Source organism: Vigna umbellata, chromosome 1 (assembly GCF_029865625.1).
Source record: "Vigna umbellata cultivar VRB3 chromosome 1, Vumbellata_1.0, whole genome shotgun sequence".
Lineage (NCBI taxonomy): Eukaryota > Viridiplantae > Streptophyta > Magnoliopsida > Fabales > Fabaceae > Vigna > Vigna umbellata.
Genome location: NC_142165.1, coordinates 107,837,911 through 107,863,959, shown reverse-complemented (window position 1 = coordinate 107,863,959; position 26,049 = coordinate 107,837,911). Strand labels below are relative to the sequence as shown.

Here is a 26,049-nt window from a genome sequence, read left to right as displayed (position 1 = left end):
AATGAAACAGGATGAGTAAAATAATGATTACACTAGGGTAGAGATTTCATTAAATTTGACTATTTGACCACCCACCAGATCATAAATCAAGAAAATATTGAATCCAGTCTTTTTAAAAAATAATTGAAACCATAAGTATAAAAGATAAAAACCAACCTGCATATCACTCTCACAAGATTTTAAGACTAATCCTATCCTCTTTGCAATTCTTTTGAGTTGCTCTCTAACTTCAAGAACCTTTCTCTGTGAAATTTAAGACTAATCTCGAGATCCAGATGGACTATATACATAGATTTTAAAATTAAGGTCAACTACTCTATACATTAATGTTTAACTATACTTTTCAGATGATAGAGTGATAGATTTCATTTTAACATTTCCCAACTTCAGAAAAAAAATAAAAGATTTTAACAAAAATGTATGAAATCAGTGTTTAATTTTGATTCTTTATTTTTAATTGTCTAGTCTAAACAGAATTCTTATAGATTTCCATCTTTCATCTAAAATTCCATGATGCATTTGAAAACATAAATAATGTTTAAATAAAAATAATAAAATATAGGTTTTATTATTATTTTAATGCTTTACGGATTTTCTTCTAAACTATACATATCGTAATATATTATACTCCCATTATAATTTTATTAATTATTAAATGAAATTTAAAGAAACTTAATTCGAACAATCAAAAACTATAAATAATAAATATGACTAATTGACCAATTAAAATTAAAAGTAACAATCACAGAAAACAAAAACACCAAAATTAAAATTAAATCAAAGTATAAAATGAAGTGGTTTCTTTCACCAGAGTATGCCTCAACGTTAGATTCAAGCCAGACGAGGATCAGGTTCTGCAGACATGCATCTGGAGGACATTCAGAAAAGAGGATAGCAATGTCAATAAAAAAAGGAACATTTGACTATTGTTGTCCTTGAATAACAATATTACCTTTGAACAAAGACAATAAAAAATATTCTTATACTGTCATATTTGACAATATTTTGAATGCTGAGAAAAACAATTTCAAAAGACACTTGCTGTAATTTTTGTTTCAAAGAAGTATTTCAGAGTAAGCATTAGACCTCGAACCATTTCAGTGAGAAAAAGAGTGTTGATGTTCAAAAACTATCATCCAGAACACCAGCAATGAATTAGTTATACATTATGGAGAAAGTCATAAAGAACAACAATCAAGCTGAAAACAGAGGATTCTAAATAAATACCAGAACTCCAATCCTTTGAAATTTCCTTTGCAAGTTGCTCCCTTTGTTCATCCTTTGCAGTTTGTGCATCTCAGAATTATGATATATAGAAGGAAGGCATTAATACATAACACATGCAAGTGAAAAGAAAATGGACATCCAAGAGATATCTCAATTGACAGAAAAATTGTGATGCTAGTGAAGTTATTTGCAAAGTTAAAAAAATGTCGTGTTTGTTCACTATACACAATTCTGAAAAGTCATTCCTTTGACCCATGTAATTATCTACCTTTATAGGAGGGGAGGTTAAAGAGAGGGAGCTAGGTAAAAACTCACGGGACCAGTATCATCTGAGGATGAGGCAGTGGAGTGCATTGTAGTGTTTCAAGGAATACATAATTAAACATATTCTTTATTTGTAAGTGTGGACCCAGCACACTATCCCATTTCAAAAAGTCCATTTCTTGAAACTGGATCATGATTTTTATGTATAGTAGACAATTTGATGCAGGAAACAATCAAAAGTCATATTCAGCCAATCAAAATTTTTATTTTCGTGTTTATATATGTCATGCATGGATGAAGACTTCCTATCAATATATATATTCCTTGCAGCCATATTAACGGCCTGGAATTATATATTGAAATCATCAAGTTTTTTAATAATATTAGAGCAGTACGAGAATCAACTATCTTCCTTTAACAGTAAATTGGTTTATGAAAGAAATACGTACTTTTATTTCATGGCCTAATTTAGATAGCAGAATAGATAAAAGGATCTTCAGCAAATCCTTACTCTCTTCTAAGAGAACCACCATTATAGTTTGCATGGAAGACAGAACACTTTCCGGATGATCATCTCTAAGCATAAAAAAATATTCATATAAGCACTGTTAAAAATACTAAGACGAATAAACAAAAGAAAAACTGACATACAATAAAATGGCTAAGTCATGTAAAGTTTCAACAACGAGAAGAATCAGCTTTGTCCAACTAGGTAGACTGTTTATATAGTCACCGGCTTCTTCTAGAAGTTTCGGGAACTATACCTTCTGGCAACCGGGGATTAATAGTCCGAGAGAGCACGCTTTCTTCTGCAGCGACGATGCCGTTCTTTCAATCTTCGGCATCCTCTTCTTCATCAATCCACGTGGGACTTCCTGACCTTCATGTGGTGCCCCAGCTTCTACGGGCCAAACAGACTTGCGAGAATCGCACTACACTAGCGAGTTCGGCCTTTAGCCGTGACGGCGAAGGCACGGTCGACGGTTGCGCAGACATAGCTGGCAGCAGCAGGGGCGCACATAGCAAGATGGAAATGGCGAGACATGAAGGTTTTGGGAGATGGAAATGGCGAGACACGAAGGTTCTGAGAATCACAATCTCTTCAAAATAAACACCATCGGAGAGCTCTTCAAAAAGTCATTCGTGATCGGTGAGCTCCTTATGCTTGGATTTTCAGAATTAGAGATTTGGAAAAAAAGAACACAAAAAAATCAGGGATTGCAAAGTGATAAAGGTGAAGAAGAAAACGGCACAGTGAAGAAACTCTGATGAAGGTGGAAAACAAAGCAGCTTAGGGTGCCCAAATACGCCACTTTGGTGTAAAGAAACCTTTGAAATATATTTTAAAAAACAAATAAATTTAATTTAACTACAATTCTTTTTTTAAATTGTCGAAAAATTACGATTAAAAATAAAAAAAAAATGACTGCAGTTTTGTAGGTTAGGTGAGGTTTCTAAAACCCCATAAAACAAACCCCTGTTAATTTACTATATTTTTGTAATGGATGAGCTTGGTTAAATCATTTATCGAGTTCATCAACATTTATTATCACAAATAGATTGTGTGTTTGTGAAAAAAAAATTTGAATCATTTTAGCACAAAAATGTAATTTTATGTTAGATTTCTACAAGTTTATTTTTTCAGCAAGTTCCAGGAAGTGCCCACTTAAGTGGTGGTGTTGACACATAATATGTGTGTAACTTAAAATTTTTAAATTAATTAAAGATCCAACTAAAACTATTTTGAACGAAAATTAGGTATAGATTAGGGTAGAATTATATATATATATATATATATATATATATATATATATATGTATATATATGTCATATTTTTTTTTCTTGATTATCATGTTATTTTTATTTAATAATATAAATAATATTTAAATGTTGTTTTTTATGAAAGAAAAGTCAAATTTGAAAAGGATGTATACTAATCCTCTTCTCTTAATAATATACAACTACTATCTATCTGTACATCTATATCCATACATTGGTTTATATATATATATATATTGAAAAATATGAATTAAAATACATTTAAATTTAAATATGAAAAAAATTAGATTTAATTTATACTAGTGAACATGTTCACTTTTCTTTATAATAATAAAAAACAATAAAATTATTATTAATATTATAATTATAATTATTAAACTAAAAATAAACATTTTTTTAATTTTATTATTATTGGTTTTCATTTATTTCTTATGTATTTTTTTTAAGAAAAATGGTTAAATTTTAAAAAAATAATCAAATAAAAAATTATTAAATATAAAAAACAATCACGATAAAATTCATAAAATTATCATTTTAATTTAAATTATTTTTTATTTAAAGAACAAAATTAGAAAATAAATATCAACACACAAAAAAATTCTCTTTATTTATAAATATAGATTAATATTTATATTTTATATTATTTCATTGTTTAACGAATAAGCTATTCATATTTTAAAAAACATAATATCTATCTATATATATATATATATATATATATTAATTTTTTTTTTAAATATATATTTCATTATATATGTTTTAAATGTCTATATATATATATATATATATATATATATATATATATATATTTATATTTATATTTAAATGAGTATCTGTTAAATAAGGTATTTAAAATAATATAATTTATATGTGATATAAATTAAAGTTCTAATTCTATTCATATTTAAAATGTATTTTAATTCATTGTTCTTAATATTTTTTAAACTATTTAACTTATATTTTTTGTAACTTCTATTTAAGATGTATTAATATATTATTAAACAGTACGGATAGAAAATCTCTTATGAACAAATCCCTATTTTTTGTTTTACTGTAGCTTTGAGAACATTTATTGGTCGGTATTGACAGAAAATATTTTAATTAATGTTCTAAACATGATTTTAATTATTGAAATAACTCCATCAACCATTAGAGTTTGATCATTGAAACACTAATTTTCATAATAATATATTTTATTGATTGATTGAACTTGAGAACACGGAATTGAGGTGGAACCAACTCATTGAAGTGAACATGTGAGACATTATATAGGCCCCAAAAGTACTATGATGAGTGAAATTAAGAATATAATATTGTAAGAAAAATAGTTTATATTTATAAATTAATATCCCTCTAAATTCTAACTCATAGGTTAGGCTATCATAATTTTATAAAAGTTTATACAAAAAGTAGTTTAACTTTATATATAAGATTTATAAATTAAAATAAAATAAATATATATTAGCATGGTAGGTTGTAGTTGGGAAGTTGGAAATGTTTTGTCTACATCACAAGTTCTATACTTTCTTTTCTTCTTAAATGTTTTTCTTCATTAGGTCAAAATCTTCTCTTTTTCCATCTCCCTTCCCACTTTTTTTGGTCAGTTCGAATATAATTATACAAAATTTTAATACAAATTAAAGGCGTCACCTATAACTTATTTGTTTATTTATTGTATATTTACAGTATAAAACTTAAAATAATAAAAATGATTTAAGATGTATTTTTAGATGATTATTATGCACTTAATCAATTTTATTATAAAAGAATGTCATCGTTATAAGTAATATATAGTAATAAATATTCGTTAAATATAGTTAAATACTGAATAATTAAGGCGGTATAATCACTGAGACACTTTTGTAGGAATTGCAGAGCTGTATATTAAATAAAAATCATTGTAACTTTCTACTAATTTTAATTGTATTAGTAGGTATATAAGAAGCATATGGCATTTATATCTATATAAAATATCACATTGTATCATTTATCACATTTATATTAAATTATAATTAATTATTTTTATTTAATGTATATAATTAAATCACTTATATTTAATAAGAATGAATTCTCAATTACATCTAAATCAACTAGCTAATTTGTCATACTTTGTTCAGTCAAAAGATTTGTATTAAACTTTTTTAACATAAAAGGTTTTTTATAAATTGTAGATCATTTGCATCTATTATAAAATAGAAAGCAATAATACAATAACTTTTTGTATTAACTTGTCACCACTTTTAAGTCTTATTTACATGTTTATATCATCAATATATTTTTTTTTACTGACTTTCATGCTTAAAAATATCACTTCCTTCTTAAAGGATACAGTTCTTTTGATTTCTCTCTCACCCAAATTATAGATTTTTACTTGAGTTGTACTCCTTATTATTTGAATGACATGTTGTAGTTGAAGCATAGCAAATAATAAATATAATAATTACACAATGTTTGTACGTAGTTTGAGAAAAAAAAAATTCAACTAAAGAGAGAATTCAACAAGAAATATAAAAAACAAATTACTTACAAATTCTTCAAAACACTGATTAACAATCTCCAAATAATTCACTAACATCACACACACATACACTTTACACTCAAAACTATACACGAAGGTATACCTATTAAATTAATTACCACATTTTTGACATATTTAAATAATCAAGTTATTGATTAGATGTTAACATTAAATTATCATATAACGTAACTAAAAAAAATCTTTATCTTGTATTCCAAAAATTTAATGGAACTCCAAGCAATTCTTCAAATGTCAAACTCAAGATCATAACTTTTATCACCTAATTCGATTATCAACTTATTAATGACCTCCTCAATTGTATAATCCAAGAGCACAACAAAATCTATATACTTAGAGAGAGAGCATAACTTCGATAACACTTTTAGTGAGATAGAAAAGGAACATTTATATTACACTTATAAGTTTTTTTTTTACTCATTTAAAATTTTATCTCTACATTAAATTAAGTTCTCATAACCATAATATTTGATTCATTGAAGTATAATAAGAATCGAGAATTTTTGTATCTTACAAATCTTATTAAAAAATTTATTTAATATTGTTCAATAAAAAGAGATTAATAATAAAGAATGTAAAGTCAAAATTAACAATTTTAAAATATTTAAACTTTGAAAGCCTAACTGTGAAAATAAAGAGTAAAGATTTTTTAAAATACATAAATATTTTATATTCATACGAGACTACTCTTACTCATTTTTTATTATTTTTTTTTAAATAATATAAAAGTTTACACTTTTTTACCATTTTATCCTTATAACTTTTTTTAAATGAATGTAAAAGTGTGTTATGATATATTCGAAAATAAAATACACTACTCTGTAGTACGTGAAATTGACTGCTAAGTTTTATTTTCCACAGTTGCTTAGAGTTTATTGACTTGGAAAATGAAAGTGTCCATTTGAGTCAGGTAGCTGTACTCACATCAGCATTTAATGGTGTTGTATTTGCTCTCTTAAATCAGAGAAATTAATAGTATTTTGTGTTGGTGTTAGGAATTAGGAGATGGAGGTGTTTATAAGAGAAGCAGGTATGGTGTGGAAAGCAGAGAGCAAAGAAATGGGAAAAGCAGTTACTCTGAGTGCTTCTGATTTGCTTATGAGGCTTTTGGCCTTCGTTCTCACTCTTGCTGCTGCCATAGTTATTGCAACAGATAAACAGACTAAGGTTGTTCCCATTCAGATCTCAGATTCCTTACCACCTTTTCATCTTCCTCTTACTGCTAAATGGGATCAGATGTCTGCTATTCTGTAAGCTCTCTCTTTCATTTCATGCACGCTCTTCATTTTTTTCTAATCATAGATGCTTCTGCTGCTGAGAATCTATCACTTTGTATCACTGTTATTACCACATAATCAATCACTAGTGTCTACATATATATATATATATACACACACATGTGTGTGTTTAATTTTGAACTTCTTTAATTATTTTACAGTTGAAATATAGCTACAGCGTTGTATTCCTCACTGTAATTAGCAATATGGTAGCTTCAAATGTTAGTGCTTTTAAGCACAGGAACAAATGAAAGATTGGTAAAGTAAAAATTTATGTTCATAAAGGTTTTCTTAATAAATAAAACACTTCGTCCTCAATTCAATCCATCTTAAATTAGTCACTTTGTAAATCAATATAATCTAATTTACTTAATAAGTCGAAAAAATTCAAATCTAATTTCAACTTATAATGTTATGGATTAAACATGTTCAGTTACTTATTGACTCACTATTCAATTAATGGTATATTTTGTTTTTAATTAAAAAATTACATTTTTTTTAATTCAAATTTAAACAAATTTTAATCTAAAATAATATTAAATTTAAAAAACAATTCAAAATAAAATAAAATAACACAATTGAAATAGAATCCAAAATCATCTTGAACTTCAAATTTAATTCAAAAATAAAAACAAAATATAAAATTAAATGGGTTAACTAACCTAACTTACCACAAGTTAAATCCAAATTTTTAATAGGTTAAATTTAAAATTAACTTGTATTAATTTTTTTTTCAATCTAAACTTGTGATGAACTGAATTAATTTAATTCACAGATTTTAATCTATTTTCACAGCACTAGAGTTTATTAATAAATAGTTATTATACTTTTAAAAGTCATTTATGATATACTGGACATTTTCCCATGTGCCATTTTAATGCTGCCATTTATGGTTGCAGTTGTAGTACTAAGGTGGCCGATATCATATTTTGAAAAATGAATCATAGTGGGGCTACTTTTTCTTTAATGTCACCGCTTCTAGGTGGAATTAGCATTCAATTTAGTTTAACAAAAATATAGGCTAAACATTCTTTTAAATCAGCTAAACGAAATATGAAAAAGAACACCATTATGCATAAAATAATTTCCAATATTTATATGTATTAAAGCATATTTTTAAATAATAAAAGTGAAATGGAACTCACTTAAATGATAAAATAATAAATAAAATTTATCTCTAAAAATAGAATTATTTATGGCTTTTTTATATTTATATATTAAAAAGTGTAAAACTTTGGTGTTTAACGTGATTTTCAAACATCTTAATTAATTTACAACATGTCCTAGGTATTTTCTGGTGACCAATGCAATAGCATGCACGTATGGAGCTTTGACTCTGGTTGTTGCCGTAGTGAACAGAGGTAAAAGTAAAGGCTTGTGGACAGTGATTGCTGTTCTAGACGCATTCGTGGTGGCTTTGCTATTTTCCGGCAATGGTGCCGCGGCGGCGGTGGGTGTCCTTGGCTACAAAGGAAACTCCCATGTGAATTGGAAAAAAGTGTGCAATGTGTTTGATAAATTCTGTGGTCAAATGGCTGTTTCAATCGGTGTGTCGTTGATCGGATCGTTGGCATTTCTCTTGCTTGTGGTTATTCCTGTGGTGAGACTTCATCGAAGAACTTTGTCAATCAACAATTAAACCAAGTCTTATTCATTATCCTAGTTCATGTTTATCAGAATATATTAAGTTATTATTGTAATATGTGTTGAATAATAATGTACGAGACACTAGTTTATCGAACAAATGAATAATAAATCATGACTGTTCTTCTCTGTTTTCTTGACTCCCACTCCAAAACAACTTCTCTTTTCTCTTTTATTGTTCATCACTTTGTGGGGTCCAACCTCTGCACACCAATAAGTCTGTTATTTCAGTCTCTCTCTGCTGCTTTTTTCCACTCATACGGTTACTCTGCATGATCATGATACAGAAAGGTGTCACGATCACACATGCCCGCGGGAATCTAATCAATTACCGCTACCTATTTTTCTTCCAAATGTTACCATTTCTGTTACCAACTACACAAATTCCAACACTTTTACAATCATAGGATGCCACCGTCAATCCCCTTTCCTCAATTAGTTTACTTCATTTCACCAAAATTCCTTCTAGAGTGGCCATAGATAAAGACAATAAACAATATAATAGAAATTAGATAAGGCTGAAAATACACAAAATCATAGTGCATATATTATATATCTTTCAAGATGAAGCCTTTTCTTTTTCTGCAAGCAGGTACGTACTAGCAGATCGATTCAAATCAAACCAATGATTGATCTTAACCACCCCAGCTTTTTCTTTTTCTCAATTTCACTCGAGAAATACAATACGATACGATACAAAACAAAACAGAACAAATCAAAACTGCTTGGTATATAGCTAGAAGAGAGATAATTAAATAAAGTATATGATGTATATTATTGACCAAGATGCAAGGTCACACTACGAAAAAGGAAACCGAAACTCACTCTACCATGCCACCATTCTCTCAAATCCCACCTTCTTCTTCTTCTTTTCTTCACCCTTCGACCATTGCCGAAGCAACTGCTAACACCACCAGCAGAAAGCGTGTTAAGAGACCGAGTCACTCCAATTGTGGGAGCGTTAACATGGAACGTGAAAGAAGGTCCAAGATGACTCAAATGTTCACTCAGCTTCAAACCTCTGTCCCTGGTCTCTTACCTCAGGTTCATCAATCATCATCCAAAATTCCATGTCTTGTCGATTTCATGGTTTTTGGGGGTTTTGGTAAAATGGGGTTTCTACATTATGTGTCCACATTTCATGTTTTTTGTTCCACCCGTTTATTTTAATGTCAGTGAGTTTTTTGAATGACCCTTTTCTTTGTTATGCGGGAATCATAGGCTACAAGAGAAGTGATAATAAACGAGACAATTGGGTACATAAAGGAGCTTGAGAAGAAGAAGCAGAGATTGGAGGAGTTGAAGAAGTTGAAGGAGACCATGAAAGGTGTGGAAGGATCAACGGTTGAATGTGGTAACAATAATAGAAATTCTTCACTCGTGGTTACTGTTTCTGATAATGTTGCATTCTTTGGTATTCAATGGATGCCTCGACCAGGTTTGGTGACACAAATTTTGAAGGTGTTTTGCAATCACCAAGCAGAGATTTTGGCTGCAAATGTGACTGTTAATAATGGGAAATTGATATTGGCAATCACAGCTTTGGTGCAAAACAATGGAAACTGTGTGGTTGAAAAGATTAAAAGAGAAATTATGGATTTGTAGGATCAAAACAATTGCGTTAGATCACATGGTGTTTGATTTTTGTACCTTGTCACAGAAGGAGCTAACCTGATATAGATCATGATTAGTGTGATTGTGATGAACATCACCACCAAAAAACAATTACTATGGTGTTTGATTTTATTTTTTATTTTTATTCTTGGTGAAGAAATTGGAGAACAATTTAAGTTACTTTTGGCCTAAGAAGGAAGGCATAAGGGTGTTAGATAAAGAAGAAAAGTGATTCGTTGTCTCAAAGCATTGCAAAGCATGTGATGGACACACAGACATTTAATATGTTTTGCTTTGTGTTATCTTTCTTATAAGGTGGAGCATTAGAAATTTGTAGCAGAAAATGAAGCAATTGTGGAAGATTTTGTTTTGGGAAGTGAAACAGAAGCATGATTCAATACTATAGCAAGTTTTGCTATTTCAGGACAACTAGTAGGTTAAATAAATCCATTTTAAAAAGTTAAAATATGAATATTTTGTTATTATTTGAAAATATTTTTTATAAAAGTCACTTTATTTGAGTAAAAAACTAAATTGTTTTTTTTTAAATAATGTTTAAATATATACAGATATTTACAATGCTTATTTATTCAAAGGCTACAAAGTAATTTTGTTTATTTTTTTATTTATAATATTCTTTTAAAGCTTATTTGAATAGTTCTTTGACACATGTGGACACAAAAAATTTTTTACAACAGATTTTAAACAAATATTGATGTGTCACATGGATTATTATGTTTTTCTGAAGTATTAATTTTTTTTTTACATAAACCATATTCTCTGCAATTAGCCAGATTTTTTAAGAGGTTATACACATAGAAAACATTAAGTGAAGAAGGATATGTTTATATTTTCTAAAAAGTCTAATAGATCGGACAGTAATATAATAATACTATACTTATGAATTAATAATGATGATGAGTTTTTGTGCCTAGTTTTTCTGTATATTTCTTTTATCTCTTTTACCGTTTGTATTTTTATCTTCATTAACTCAATTTTTTGTTTTCATGATATAGAAAAAAATTATATATATAAATTCAACTTTTTTTATTAACATTTAAAAGATATAAGATTGATTTAAAAAATTATATAACAAAAAAGTAAAAAATGTTGTAGATTTAATTCTCCTGTTAAAAAAATAAAATATAGTAGAACTAATGAATAGTGAGATTAGTTTGTTAACCGTTATTTGGCTTTTTTATATACACGTCTTTTTACCTTTTATTATTTGTATTTTTTTTTATTTTGGTTAAATATGTTTTTAGTCCCTCAACTATAAAGCGTTTTTGGGTTTAGTCCCTTTTCAAAGTTTGGCTTCATTTTTCATTATTTTTCTTAATGAAATTATAATTTTTAGTCCTTCATAACTAAGGCGTTAATTTTTTTTTACATGATGACTAATGGTGTACGCGAAAGGTCTATTCTAATTTTATTTTTGAATATAATTAAAATTAAAAGAAAAAACATTAAATTGGAGGGTCAAAATTGGAATTAATTTTGTTCTTCGTGTAAGGGTTTATCTTCTGCGGACATTCTTTTCTTCTCCATCTTCAACTAGCCATGGCGTCATATGTGCAACGTTTAACGTGTTTGGGAAACAAAGAAGAATTGAAGGAAACTACGTTGTGTGAGCGAATCATTGAAAAGGAGAAATTAAAAGAGAAAGAGAGAGATGAATTGTGTGTAGAGAAGTTGAACCTGAATTTGAACTTGAAAAATTGTGTGCAATCACTCTCCCTTTTTATTACTGCAGCAGTAGGACAAATTTTCCGAGAACTGGCACTTTCAGTTGGAGATTCATGGAGATTGCCAATGCTTGATCTAGGCTCCTCAAGGGAAAGGCGGGATCTAAAGAAACTAGAGACAAATAAATTCGTAGTCCTTCACCTCCTTGTGATTGTTGTCATGGAGGGTGCATGATTTTGCAGCAAACACATCAGTTTTTGTTAAAACCTGGTGACCATACCCAACAAAAAATATTTAGTTTCTAAGCAGTTACACCTATTCTTATTTATAGGAACTTGAAAAAATCATAGTCTGTCAAACAATTTATCTTCTTCAGCTTCTTCAGGTTTATCTTCTTTACACACAATTCATCTCTTTCTTCCTCTTTTAATTTCCTCTTTTCATTGATTCGTTCGCACAACGTAATTTTCTTCGATTCTTCTTTTTTTTCCAAACAGGTGAAGCCATGACTGGTTGAAGACGGAGAAGAAAAGAGTGCTCACAAAAGATAAACCCTTGAAGGAAGAAGAAAAGGGATTCCAATTTTGACCCTTCAATTTAATGTTTTTTCTTTTTATTTTAATTATAGTCAGAAACAAAATTAGAATAGGCCTTGGCATATTGTTAGCCACGTCAGAAAAAAAATTAACGTCGTTGGTTATGGAAGACTAAAAGTTATAGTTTCATTGAGGAGAAGGATGAAAATGAAGCAAACTTTGGAAGAGGAATTAAACCCAAAAACTTTTTAACAGTTGAGGGACTAAAAACATATTTAACCCTTCTATTTTTATCAACCAACCTACATTATAATAAAAAAATAACGAGATTTTTTTGTATTAATATTGTTGTACCTGTTAATTCAATAATAAAAAAAAAGTGAAATGAAATACAAATTGAATAGACATGTACAATTTTACGTTCTTAATTATACAATATTATTAAAATGATATAATCCATGTAAGCATTTTCTATGTAATTTATAAGAAAATGAATATTACGTCATTACTATTTTTTTCTTGTTTGTTGTTTAATAAAATTTATAGTAACTGTATTTTTTAACCATTGAATCTGGATCATGTTACAATCATGATTTATGAAAAACATTTAAAAACTCGATAGGCCTAAAAGTATAATCATGTAAAAAGTCAAATTATAAAAAGGATAAAAAGGCTAAATAATAATAATAGTAATAATAATCCAACATAATAAACAATAACAAAAAGTTTATTGTAGAAAAGTGAGACAATTTTAAATAAAAATGAAATATGTAGAGTTTTAAAATATGAATTAAATATGACCAGATTTCATTGTCTTCTAAAAAATTCAAAAAAAATGTGAATTGAATATAATAAAATTTAATGGAATATCACAACTTTTTTTACAAAAAAAAAATGTCTCCTGATTTCTTTTGAACCAATTGCACACGCACCTACATAATTTTCTTTTCTTTCTTTTCAGGAATTATTTAACCCAAATTATCAACCAAATGAAACGTGAATACAAGCTCGTGGTCACCTCTATTGCCTACTTGATCGCATGCGAGTAAATTGTTTGTTTACTTTATGTTCGTACACAGAATTTTATTTAAAATGGGAGACTGTCACTCAAGGTAAAAACAAACCAATTGCTTGCCGTTCATGGAGTAGAGGACACATGCCACATTATTTTTGTTTCGACATAATCTTCTGATATCCAAATTTCGGTTATCGGACAATAACAAAATCCCACTAATATGCTACCAAAAACTCAAGTACTCCGAGACGTAAAATAAGAAATGGTAACAACGGAAGCAAAGTAATAATTTTAATTTAATAATCAACATTTCCTATGATTGCAGACTCCTTATCTATATGCTGTGCTAGGAAGCATCCTCGGAAGGAGATACTCCACGAATAAGCACATTCTGAAATACAATGTCATCAAATTCTGAACTAAATGCTATTGTGGAATATCTTCCTTCCTGTCTAGGTCTTCCAAACTTACATTTGCCTTAACACCCATGCTCAGCAACTCACTAACCATGATAAGGATATCAGACTTCAAAGAGGCTGCTAATGCCTGTCAGAAAAGCCAACAAGAGAATAAAACAAATTTCAGAATAGTAGCAACGCAAGTGAACCAAAATGTCAACAATAGTGTTTTGCTATAATACCTTTCTGTCCTCATCTTTTTGGTGCTTAATAACTTCTAAAGGCCACTCAGATACAAGCTTCTGAAGTTCATCCTTGATGCCTGACTTTCCTTTATCAGACAAGGTCTAGCAATAGTTGAGTCAAAAGAACGAGTTATTTTAATGCAGAACAAAGCAAAGACAAATATGAACGTCCACTCAGCATGCCAACAGTCATTCTAATCAATACATCCGTCACCAAAACAAACACAAGGTGAACTGTGAAGGATTAACATCATAAAAAGTAATTTAATGCCTCACATCCAGGTCATACCGACTCAATTCAATCATGAAGTTAATCGTCAACAATATTGAAGCGTTATGTCACACAAAAATCAAGCAACAAAAAACATTTAACCAAATATAATCGGATATAGTTTCTTCACTGCCGTGTTATTGGGACTAATTTGATTCTAAAGTTCCTTTCTGAAAAGCTATAATTTTAGCAACAATTTATGTTAATATCATAGAGTCCATACCTGATTTAGAACTTGAATGACAGCAACTGCATCACTGGGTTTACGTTCCAATAGAAGACCCTGTAGAAGTATAAATAAACAGACTTACACTGATATACAAAAAACATGCCAAAAATATAAAATAGCTTTTGTGCAATATGGTATGGTTTTGCAGAGCACAATAAACTCAGTCACTGCAATACAATCAAAATTAATTGTCAAATAAGACAATAGTGTAGATAGATTTGCTACCTTGGCACAAGAAAACCCAGTCGCCAATGTGTGCTGCTTCATTGTTTCAGATCTCAACTTTTCTATTGTCCACAATGACTTGGTGTCCCCTTCAATGTAAATGAAATAAATATATGACTGAATTGGTATGGGCAGAAATGATTTTAGAAAGCTAATATATATTGAAATATCATAATACTACTTTACGTACTTGAAGAGGTCATTAATACAAATGAACCTAGGAGTTTTGAAAAAGATATAGACACAGTCGAGACAAAATAATTTTCCCTTAGCATAATTTTATTTTGGACTATTCTATTTGGACCATTCTAAAAGTCTTAGTGTCTCCAAGAAGACCCAAGCATATAAACACACTCAGTTGATTATAACGCTCAAAGCATATAAAGCTCAGTTTGAGTGTGATTTCGGATTATTGCTATGTTATTGGGTGTGTTGTCATGACTATTTTTGGTTATGACCGAGTTGTATGGAATTGTCATGATGTGCTTTACATGTACCGAGCTGTTGAGTGTGATTGAGAGGGTTGTTTTGAATGAGTGCTGAGGTATTTTTATATGTTGTATTGGTATTTTATAGGAAGTCGTAATATTTTTATATGATGTTGTGATATTGTATATGAAACTGTGGCATTTTTATATGTTGTCGTGGTGATTTATAGGAAGTCATAGCATTTTTATAAGATGTTGTTATGTTGCATATGAAGTCGTAGTATTTTTATACGATGTCATGGTGTTATATGATGTCGTGTTGTTTTATGAGGTCATGGTGTTTTTCTATGAAGTTGTGGTGTTATATCTATTGTCGTGCTATTTCATATGATGTCAAGTGATATCAAAGCCGATAGTTAGTCTTGGTGACTAACTCAACGAGTACGATAATCCCTGTATCGAAAGTTTTCCAAGTAAGAGTTCTAGGTAAACGTGTCCCATTAAAGATGAACGATGGTATGAAGGGATACTCGTGGTTGGGAATCCAAGTGAGTTTAAGTTTCACATTAGGTAGAAATGAGAAAGTGAAACACCATATAAAGGTGAAGACCCATAAACCCATTGCCTTAAAACCTATGCCTCATGTGGTTGGACTCAGGTCTCATTGGTGTTGTGTCTCTCCAGTGGATCTCCTCCTCGATAAACCTATCAAGTTATTGTTGTAAAACCTATGCCTTAAAAAATGTTGACAAAAAAAAAACTATGAACAAAGATTTCCCGAGGCGTGTAGATACAATATCCTTAAGGACTTATCCGTAGTGTGTTGAGCAAGCCTCCCAGGATACAACAGGAACTTTCCAAAAATTTCCGAGGATATCAGAATTAGTAAGGAACTCTCAATGAGTAAAATAAGAAACACAGGATATTATAAGAAAGAAAAGAGAGAAAGAAGAAATTTAGAGAAAAAGGAGAATGAGAGAAAAATGTGTCTATTAGAGGTGAGCACAAGCCTCTATTTATAGAGTTTGTGAACCATCCCACAACCCATGATTAGAGGAAGAATCCCATATGAGGAGCTGGTCAAAAACGGTTTCAACAAATAAAAAAAAAAAACAGAGCGCTGGGAGCAAACTCCTTGACTTGCGGAAGAACCTTGCAGTTTGCATCTGCACCTTGTGGTGTTGGTAAAAAACGTTTACACAGAATCCACATCCGATCCTTGCAGACAAGGATTTGACTCGGGATGGATTAACATTCAGAAAGCAACGTTCTTTCGTAATCTTCAGAAACAGCCTTTTGTGATATAAGGCATAGGTTTTACAACACTAACCAGAGGGCGCTTATGTGCAAGACCAATTCAAGTGCAACAACCTAGTCTATGTAGTCCCAGCTTGTAACATTAATTTTCTCATTTGATGAAATAACATTCGCAACCTAGTCTATGCAGTCTATCTTTTGGGCTTCTTTCCAATTTTTTGGGACTAAGAAAAAACAGTTTTGCCACCATAAGAGAACATGAAAGCTAAGAAACTAGCCAATTTATAAATCTCCATAAATTTGTATATTTGTTAACAAATGTTTAATAAAGAAATCCACATTGACAAACTGCTATTGAATAAAGCTAAAAAAAGTGTGAAAAAAAGAATTCAAAATATTCATACCTCTTTTGGCAGCAAATTTCATCCATGTTTCAAATGAGGTTTGTCTTAGTTTTACACCAGCCTTGACAAACCTTTGTGCATACTTACTAATCAACACCCAGTCATCTGTATTGTAACAAATGCTGCAAATGATCAACCCAGGTAACAGGTTAGAGGCATATGTGCAAGAGAATGAAAGCATCATAACAAGAGGGCTTAACTCAATTGGGGGCAATATAAGTTTTTTTTAGTTATATGATTTAATGTCATATCAAAATACTAAAGACAACGTTGATAGTTTGAAAAGAGGCTGTGTTCTCCCTTCTTGTCCTAAATTGCGTCACTTTTTGCTTCAAAGAAAAGTTTGGGGTACCAAATACTAGTTATAATGCACCCTCCATTTGTTTTCTTAGAAATTTATACAAAACAACTGTATTTTCAGACTTGTTGTCTCCAACACATAAACAGGGATTAGTTGACTTCATACAACCAATATACTGGTTTGCCCGACTAACAACAGGAATGGGTTTGAAAGAAGTATGCCAGCAACTAAGAGAATAATTATATTTGTACTAAATGCTAGTTACTGGTTTTGGAGGTAAAATCCAAATCCAAATTTAAAAGACTACTCTACACCACAAAAACGAAAGTGAGAAATTTGTTTAAGAATTTCAATATACCTGAAAACTATATCTGCTGTCCCTGGTTGCAATGGTAAATCATTCTTCTTCAGAAGTTTCATTACTTCCACCAACAGTTTAGTATCATTGTGGTCCTTGGCATACAGCTAAAGCAAATTGAAACTAACTTACAAACTGCGAACCGGAAACATAATCGGAGAATTTCGAACAGTAATATGCCAACAATACCAGTAAAGAGTGAGCAGATGCAATATGCGGGGTCAATCCATAGACATTATGCTTCCACAGAGTCTTCTTTCCTGTACACGAATTTTAGCCGCGTTGCCTCAATATCATATCTTCAAAGTTCCATAAACGAAAAAACACAAGTTGAGGCACCAGTAAATTCCACATACCAAAATCAAGAGCTCCTGCATGAACACACGCCTTGGTAACTTCACGACAGAGATTGCAATTAAAGTCGTCATGAATTCGAAGATTTGACAACCTCTGTTTACAAATTAGATTAAGAATCATCACCATAAATAACAATAGTAATAATAATAATAATAAATTGCGACAGAAAAGAAGCTCACAAATATGCGGAGGTTCTGCAGAATGTCGAACAGAAGCTTAATATCGTGCTGGTGTTTGCAATTTGCAATCATTGACCACAACCAAGCATTTGGAGGCATTGATCGTTTAACTTTTACAGAGTCAAGCATTTTATCATATAATTCCTTCACATCCCCTGCATTCAAAATTCAATAATTTAAACAATACATAAGAAAAAGAAATCTGAAAGAGCAGCTAAATGAAGGAAGAACCTGAGGGAGCTCCTTCAACGGTATCCACTCCTGAAGAGAAAAATTCCTTCGACAAGAACCAGTTTCTCGGATCAGTTGTCACTCGCCGGTAATCGTGTTGCGCGAGCCCTGTCTAATTCAACAACTACGTGTCATTAAATCGTTCGATTCAAACACGGATTTGAATAAACATTTCCGTTAATGACCTGAGAAAGAAGAGAGCGCGGTGGAGTGAGGGGCTTCAGAGGTTCGAAGATGAGGCGAAAGGAAGAACCGAGAGACTCGGCGAGCGTTGGAGATGACTTGCATAGTTCAATGTGAAACAACTGAGTCACGACCTAGTTGTCGGTTCTGCGTGGCGAACTCAGTAGGTTTAGGGAGGAAGATGCTGCAACGATCGCTGTGGGTTCAGGGTTTACGAGACAAGGAGAGAAACCACTTTGGTGGAACGGTCTACACCTTTGTTAACATGGACTCGCAGATAATTACATGGTGCTTTCATTTTTTTCCTTATTAAAATATAACGTTCATCATCATATTTTTTCGAAAATCTCTGTATTCTTTTATTGGTTAATTAGGTCACTGTTATTAATATATTTACAATGTTAGATGTGTTTATAACTTGGTAATTTTTTTAATATATTTTTTCAAATGACTTGTTAAATTATTGTCCGATAAATTTGCTTTTTTTTATTTATTATTTTATTCCATTTAATCTTATTCTCTTAAAATTTAATAATTTCGTCCTTTTTAAAATCGAAATTAAACTTATAATAATACTTTTATTAATTTTTTTGAAAATATTAAATTTATTTAAATTTATATTTTATATTAAAATTTATTTAAATATTATTTTAAAATTTTAAATATATTTATTTTAAATTGTTATAAAATTGTTTTTAAAATTTTATATTTAAGTTTATAAAGTTGTTATTTTTAAACTAATTTTAACATTTATATAGAAATTATTAATATATAATGTTATACAAAAATTTGAAATATAAATTTATAAATCTATATAAATTTATATACAATTACTTAAAATATAAATTCAAACAAAATAACAATATTAAAGTTTAATGTAATAAAATATTAATACAAATATATTTAAAATTTTAAAATAAATTTTAAATAAAGTTTAATATAAATTTAAATAAACTTAATTTTTTTTAAATTATTTTAAAAAATTTCAATTTTAATAAAAATAACAGTATAATATTCATATACAATTTGAATGTTATTTAATTTGAAAAGAATTAAATTATTTTATTTAAAAATAAAATTTAAATTTAATTTAATTAAATATAACAAATAGCCCAAATTGAGATTTAAATAAAAAGAGACCTGAAAATTAAAAAAAAAAGTTAGAACTAATACGAGACATATATTTAATATTATTAATATAAAGAAAGAACTTAATTATTACATATTTTAAAAAATAGAACCTAACTCGGACCTATTAAAATATAAAAATCTAATTGAAATTTTCTAACAAATACACAAATCAATTAAATATTTTAATTTTATTTCTTTTAACCCGCTTGCTTGCATCCAAAAGTAAATAAAATAAAACTTATAATAACTATGAATATTATTTTTTTTACACATTGTTTATCTTTTGTATTTATTTTATTTTTATTATTTGCTCTAAGAGGAACTACGTGTAATGAATAGTTGATAACGCACTTTTTATAGTATATAACTGTTGAAAAAGAGAAGAATGTATTTATGATAGTGTAGAATAATACCATTCTGATACAAAAAGCTCAATCTGTATTCAACTTTCTTCCCCATATTATGCATGGTAAGTACTCAAGCATAACGTATTGTTGTCATACGAATTCCAGGTGCAGCATCCAGAAATTGGCGTAAATTTTGAACGATCTGTTATTGTAAATTTTGAAAATTGCTTTATTTATTCTTTTCCTTTGAGCTTCACTCACCCTACTTTTATAAATATATAAACTAATTTTTCACATACATTAACTATCTTAAAATAATTTGTTTTCAAATTTACCGTACCAAAACTAATTACGATAACAATCCGTGATAATAATCCGTGATATCAATCGATCATTAAAATTATCTAACCTTTCGACTTGTTTCTAACACTCCTGATGTGTTAATTCTAAATGAAAATATAAAATCAAATAAACCAATCGAATCTAAATAAAGAAAAATGGGATCAAAATTGATTTAAAAATAATCCAATTAAACTCTGAATGTTACACAATGGTTTCTTCTATGAAATTGATGTTCGAATTAGCAAGAATAAAAAGTCAGAGGAATGCATCTGAAAAAAATAGTAATACCATTCCACAATGTAGAAATGAGACGGTGAAGTCAATCGCAAAAAGACGACTATTTCTGCTTTTTATGAAATCATGGCTGGGAATAGAGTAATCAAAACTAATAACAATCACTGTCTACCAATCTGCGAGACAGACCTAAAAAATGATCAAATAGCATCAACCAAATTAAAAAAAAGCACTGCGGCAGACAATGCAATCAATCATCAAGTATCAATACATCATCACTACTGTTACCTGCAATTTAGAGGGAGAAAAAAGTTCCCCCCCCCCCCCCCCCCCCATAACAGTATAGCATGAAGATATTTATGTCTGTCCAAAAACCAAGAGACAACCAATACCACTCCACATGTTGGAGGTCGAAAAATAACCTGAAGAAACTATCTAGGACACAACACAATAATTATTGTTGATGCTGAATTTAATCCAATAATCCTCTGAAATAAACCAATGTGCTAACTTTAATTTTTTTCCCCCTCGTACTGTTCAAGTTGAATCACAAGAATCCAATCATTGAGGAAGAACTGGAGGCGCAATTGAGCGAGTATTATATGAATTGCAATGACCGCATTTATGGCCAAGAATATGGAAGTTAACTTCTGTTGTGTCATTGCAGTCGTTACATAGTATCCAGACCTGCAGGGAAGCCTTCTTAGCCTTTTGGAAGGTAGATGCTTAGTTATATCGAGATATACACGTATAATTGATTTGCATATGAGGATTTTGTGTTATCATTTTAACACATGACATAATTACATGTTAAAATGCCATATATCACGAATATCATACGGGTAAGTTTTCTCATAAACATCAACTTCATTCTTTTTTTTTCGATAGTTTTGCTTAGAGATTTCGCTCCACAGGCATAAAGGACAAAAAATGCACATTCATACTCAAAAGCACCCTCATGGCTAATCAGTGCATTAAGGGAAAGGTTAAATCAAGTAGGTTACTCAAAGCTGAAGATAGAAATAGGTAATTATTATTAGAAGCAATTCAGAGGATGAAACCTTACCTTCCTGTATCGATAATCTTCAGGCATGATAGATGCTTCAATCTAATATCATATGACGATAAAAACATCAGAAAGACATCTTAAGTGAACGGAAGCATAATAATATTTTTGACTAGACAAGTGCACGATGTAAAATCTATAAATCATTTAAAGAGAAACATCCATGTGCTGTGATTTAATCAGCTACCTCTTCATCAATTCTCTTCCACGTCCTGGACATGTCCACCACCGACTTGGAGCATATGGGACAGCAATACCTAAGCCATGTAAAAAAAGCAAGTTCCTTGTTAAGCATATGTCATGCTCATAGACTAAAGAATTTTTCAAAGACTTAAGGATAAGGAACTCACCTATCACGATTTACCATCTCGTGGTAACATTCTTGGTGCATTGTATGACCACATTTCATAACAACCGTGTCTTTCAATGAATCAAATAGATACTACACAAAAATAATAAAGTCCCAACATTAACAAAGTAATCTAAGGTTTTCAATGGAAAATGAAATCCTCTGTTTGGCAGATACACCAAATCCAGGTAAAAAGGAGGGAAATAAAGCAAGCACCTCATAACAAATGGGGCAGTGATGCCTCATTGAGTTCTCCACGCATAAATGATTATCACGCAGACCAATTGAATAACAAGACCCTGTAGAGCATAGTTCATTACTACAGAAGTCCTTACACAACAAAAAGAGCATTGAGCAATGTATTTCCTTTAGCTAACAAAGGAAGAAAAAAATAATTCCATTCAATAACTAATGTGACATGTTATAGGATCAGCAGCCAAATTCATACATATAGAATAATCAACCGTTGAAGAATGCAGGACAAGTCTTTATAAGAGAGGGCGCTCTCTTCAAACTCTACTCTAGTATGAACCAACAAGACGTAAGATCAAGCACACCATCACCAAAACAAAATTTAGTTAGTTCTACAGCACGTTTAAAACTGACTAATCACATATTTAAAATATATATATATATATATATATATATATATATATATATATATATATATTATACACCCAAAGGGTTGAATATAAAATGTTCCTTTGATATTGATAAACCAAAGGTGTCAAGATTAAACTTTACTAATTACAATTACTTGAATGAGTTAAATCTGATCCAGTATCATCAACTTATATATTACATAAAACAGTGACAGGCTCTAAAATGAATTGAGACTGGTATTAATATATCCATTTTAAAAATGACCAAACTCGGGTGGGGGGAGGAATTCAAAAGCAAAGTAAATAAGGTACAAAGGCAGACTTGGTGACAAATGCATACCGCACTTCTTGCAGTGGAAAAAATTTTCCCGACCACCAACCCTGTTTCAAATTTCCACTACTTAGTTCATAAGGCACAATTTAGGAAAACTTAATTGTGAATATGACATGACAGAAGGATATACTCAAACACACCTGCAGATCCCGCAATCATCACAATGAAACTGCTGTTTCTCTGTCTGCAAATGCAAATTGATTAAACACTTATTATCATCGTCAGAATCCAAAATCCAGGACCGTACAGCAAGATCAGTCCAAAGTAGAAGTACATCAATCACATTCAAAAACTAAAAAACAATCCAATACTGCCATTTATTAAGTTCGGCAAAGCATTACATCATCATCGAAGAATTTACATATGTTGCAGAAATATTCTCCCATTTTGACGCCACAGTTAGTGCAAACTTGAGCGACCTTCAGAAGAAAAAGAAGAGGTTAAAAAAGTGTGAAAAGGGGGTAAATAAAGTCAGGAGCTTATCACAACCACCCTTCTGCAAAAAAAAAATCAAGAAAATAAGCAATTGAAGTTTTAAACCGAAATTTGATTTAAATACATACAGATTGCTCAGTGTCACAAACTGAACAAACAACCTGAAACAACAACAAAAAGGTGTAAAAAGCGCATTAGTTTCATCATCCCGTATTCATCGCTAAGAAATAAAGAAAACAAATAGAAAACACAGTGCAATATGAAATGCAGTGTCATCGTACTTGTTTAACATCTTGGCGAACGAGTTCGTGGCGATCAAATGAATTCTTCGACAAACTCTGATTGGAAAAAAAAAAGAGTCAAAACCCAGTTTATATAAGCGTATAAAGGAAAAACCTTTGAGCAAAAGTAGAAGAAAACGAAGGCGAAATACCGCTTCCTCGTTGTGACAGTGACGGCATGAATGGATCTCGTTGCAGCAGGGGGCACGAATCCTGCATCTTCTCCTGTAATGCTTGCACCTATTATCACCACGGTTGAAACAAAAAAAGTTATGAATATGTTAAAAATATGGAAATAAAAGAGATTCAATAGGCAATAGTAATAGCAGGAAAAAAAAAAATACCCGTATTCCATCTTCCCAAAATCAAGACGTTCGTTGACAGAACTTTCCATGAGTTGGTGTTTCCTCTGCGCGAGACAGAGAAAGGGAAGATGAGAGTTTCTTGGTTGGGAATTTATTAGATTACGCCGTGCCGTGATTCCCAAAAGTGAAAGGGTTAAAAATGGAGTAGTCTCTTTCACAAACACGACACCATTTTCATTTTTTAAATGCAATATAATAATATGAAACAAATATTTTCTCTGCTTCGGTTTTGAGCAGTAATAGATTGTGGCCACCTGGGATGAGAGAGAGAGAGAGAGGGAGGGGGAGAGGGCAGACAACAAGGGTGGCTTCAACAAGAGAGGATTCCAGAAAACCAACCCAATCGTCACAGATTCTAGGGTTTAGATTTACTCTTTCCCGATCAAAGATCAAGGTTTTTTTTTCTTATTCCCTATTTGCCCTCTGGCCTCATCCTCCTCTCTCACCAGAATCAACACGTGACGTGCTAGGGTTAATCATGTTCTTCGTGTTATCGCGTCCAGCATTCCCAGCCAACTCCAAAATTCCATTAGAATTAGAATGACTTAAATTGATTTCAACGACGAATGGTTGTTTATTTGTTGTTTGATTTTGACTTAAATGGAGTGTCTGTCCCCAAACGACGAGTATTTCCTATTTCTTTAAATTGCAACGGGGAATTGAAGGCCAGCGGTTGTTTCCGTTTCTGATGATCTTTTTCTGATTCCGGTAGTGGATTGTTGTGGTTACAGCGGAGGCATCACCGTGTTGTGGTAGTTACAGATCTGGTGGGACTGTCTGGCAGCTTGGCGGCGATAGCGTAAAATACGCACCTGAAGGAGAGAGAATAGACGGGGACAAATTCGGAAAAATAAAAGAGAAAAAAATCTATTTAAAAATCTACATCTTAAACCTAAAAACCTTCTCTTGCGACTAATCTAACTATAACTGTTAAGGAAATAAGTATTTTGACAGAAAAAAATTACTGGCACTTTACAACTTACTTTAATAATATAATAATATCTATTTAGATTTTAAGTTGAAAGTAAAACGAAATATAATTAAAATATTATTGATTTTGGGTTGTGAAATGTATGTTTTTATTTGATGGGGGTTAATGTAATACCACCTAACTTTTAATGCAAAGTATTTCCACTTGTGAGTTTCGAGGGCAATTCCAAATCATTGAAATTCATATTTATAGTATAGATTATTATTTCCTCACTTATTCATAGTATAGGTTATTATTAATGCAAACTTTTAATGCAAAGTTTTATACTTAAAATTATAATAAAGGAAATTTCAGATCTCATAATTTTTTTCAAGACTTGCTTGTGACAGAAGTGAGAGCAAATAAACTTAGAAAAAGACATTCATTAGTTAGAATTGTTTATCTCCTTGTATAGTCAGGCTATATCTTTTTCCATGAGTCATGCTATATAAAAAACATTCATCTAAACTTTAGAATGGAAATATAAATTAATGTTTCCAAGTTGTAAAGTGCAATTTCAAGATAATAATAATTTCTATAAACTTTTAATTTTAGTTTTTCTTGTACTTAAAATATTATTTTCTATTCTTGTTTAATCTGGTATTGGGTGAACATCCTTTTCATTTATTTTTCCAACCTTATGAGATGTTTATTATTTACATCTAATTTGACTTTATTTTAATATACATTTTTAGGATAATACTTATCATTCCTTTTTTTACACATATGAGAAATATTGCACACAGAATTTTTATTTAATTATAAAGTTTATTTAAGTTAATTTTATCATTTTATCATTTTCATACTTAGCCAAAATTTAATTATAAAAATTATTTAATTTAATTTTATAATTATCATAATAAAAAGTAAACAAACATATTATGTTTTGACCAAATAGTTAAGAAGTCCTGATTTTTTCTATATGAATGAAAATATGTATACCTAAGAT

At 30.3% G+C, this 26,049-nt stretch overlaps 4 protein-coding genes and 1 long non-coding RNA gene across 5 annotated transcripts; 2 read left to right on the top strand and 3 right to left on the bottom strand.

Moving 5' to 3' along the window:
• Window positions 1-620: 620 nt before the first annotated feature.
• LOC148207079 (uncharacterized) lies at window positions 621-2,888 on the bottom strand. Its single transcript, XR_015786825.1, has 3 exons — window positions 2,256-2,888; window positions 1,228-2,067; window positions 621-868 (listed from the first exon to the last, which is right to left on the bottom strand). It is a non-coding gene; the product is annotated as an uncharacterized LOC148207079 (long non-coding RNA).
• Window positions 2,889-6,794: 3,906 nt separating this feature from the next.
• Window positions 6,795-8,867, top strand: LOC124824874 (CASP-like protein 1E2). Its single transcript, XM_047297382.2, has 2 exons — window positions 6,795-7,056; window positions 8,371-8,867. Exons 1-2 carry the CDS (start codon window positions 6,812-6,814, stop codon window positions 8,720-8,722), a joined length of 597 nt encoding a protein of 198 aa, XP_047153338.1. The 5' UTR covers window positions 6,795-6,811; the 3' UTR covers window positions 8,723-8,867.
• Window positions 8,868-9,260: 393 nt separating this feature from the next.
• Window positions 9,261-10,713, top strand: LOC124824882 (basic helix-loop-helix protein A-like). The gene is made up of 2 exons (XM_047297393.2): window positions 9,261-9,771; window positions 9,949-10,713. The coding sequence occupies exons 1-2, from the start codon at window positions 9,514-9,516 to the stop codon at window positions 10,330-10,332; spliced, it is 642 nt and encodes a 213-aa protein (XP_047153349.1). The 5' UTR covers window positions 9,261-9,513; the 3' UTR covers window positions 10,333-10,713.
• Window positions 10,714-13,670: 2,957 nt separating this feature from the next.
• LOC124825143 (adenylyl cyclase) lies at window positions 13,671-18,912 on the bottom strand. The gene is made up of 11 exons (XM_047297689.2): window positions 18,647-18,912; window positions 18,462-18,569; window positions 18,231-18,385; window positions 18,051-18,144; window positions 17,884-17,954; window positions 17,695-17,801; window positions 17,036-17,157; window positions 14,947-15,035; window positions 14,716-14,775; window positions 14,219-14,323; window positions 13,671-14,124 (listed from the first exon to the last, which is right to left on the bottom strand). Exons 1-11 carry the CDS (start codon window positions 18,747-18,749, stop codon window positions 14,005-14,007), a joined length of 1,134 nt encoding a protein of 377 aa, XP_047153645.1. The 5' UTR covers window positions 18,750-18,912; the 3' UTR covers window positions 13,671-14,004.
• A 1,976-nt stretch (window positions 18,913-20,888) lies between these two features.
• On the bottom strand, window positions 20,889-25,007 carry LOC124825149 (E3 ubiquitin-protein ligase MIEL1-like). The gene is made up of 12 exons (XM_047297698.2): window positions 24,110-25,007; window positions 23,918-24,005; window positions 23,766-23,822; window positions 23,613-23,645; window positions 23,391-23,468; window positions 23,190-23,233; window positions 23,056-23,096; window positions 22,330-22,412; window positions 22,115-22,206; window positions 21,952-22,021; window positions 21,765-21,806; window positions 20,889-21,385 (listed from the first exon to the last, which is right to left on the bottom strand). Exons 1-12 carry the CDS (start codon window positions 24,157-24,159, stop codon window positions 21,260-21,262), a joined length of 804 nt encoding a protein of 267 aa, XP_047153654.1. The 5' UTR covers window positions 24,160-25,007; the 3' UTR covers window positions 20,889-21,259.
• Between the last annotated feature and the right edge of the window lie 1,042 nt (window positions 25,008-26,049).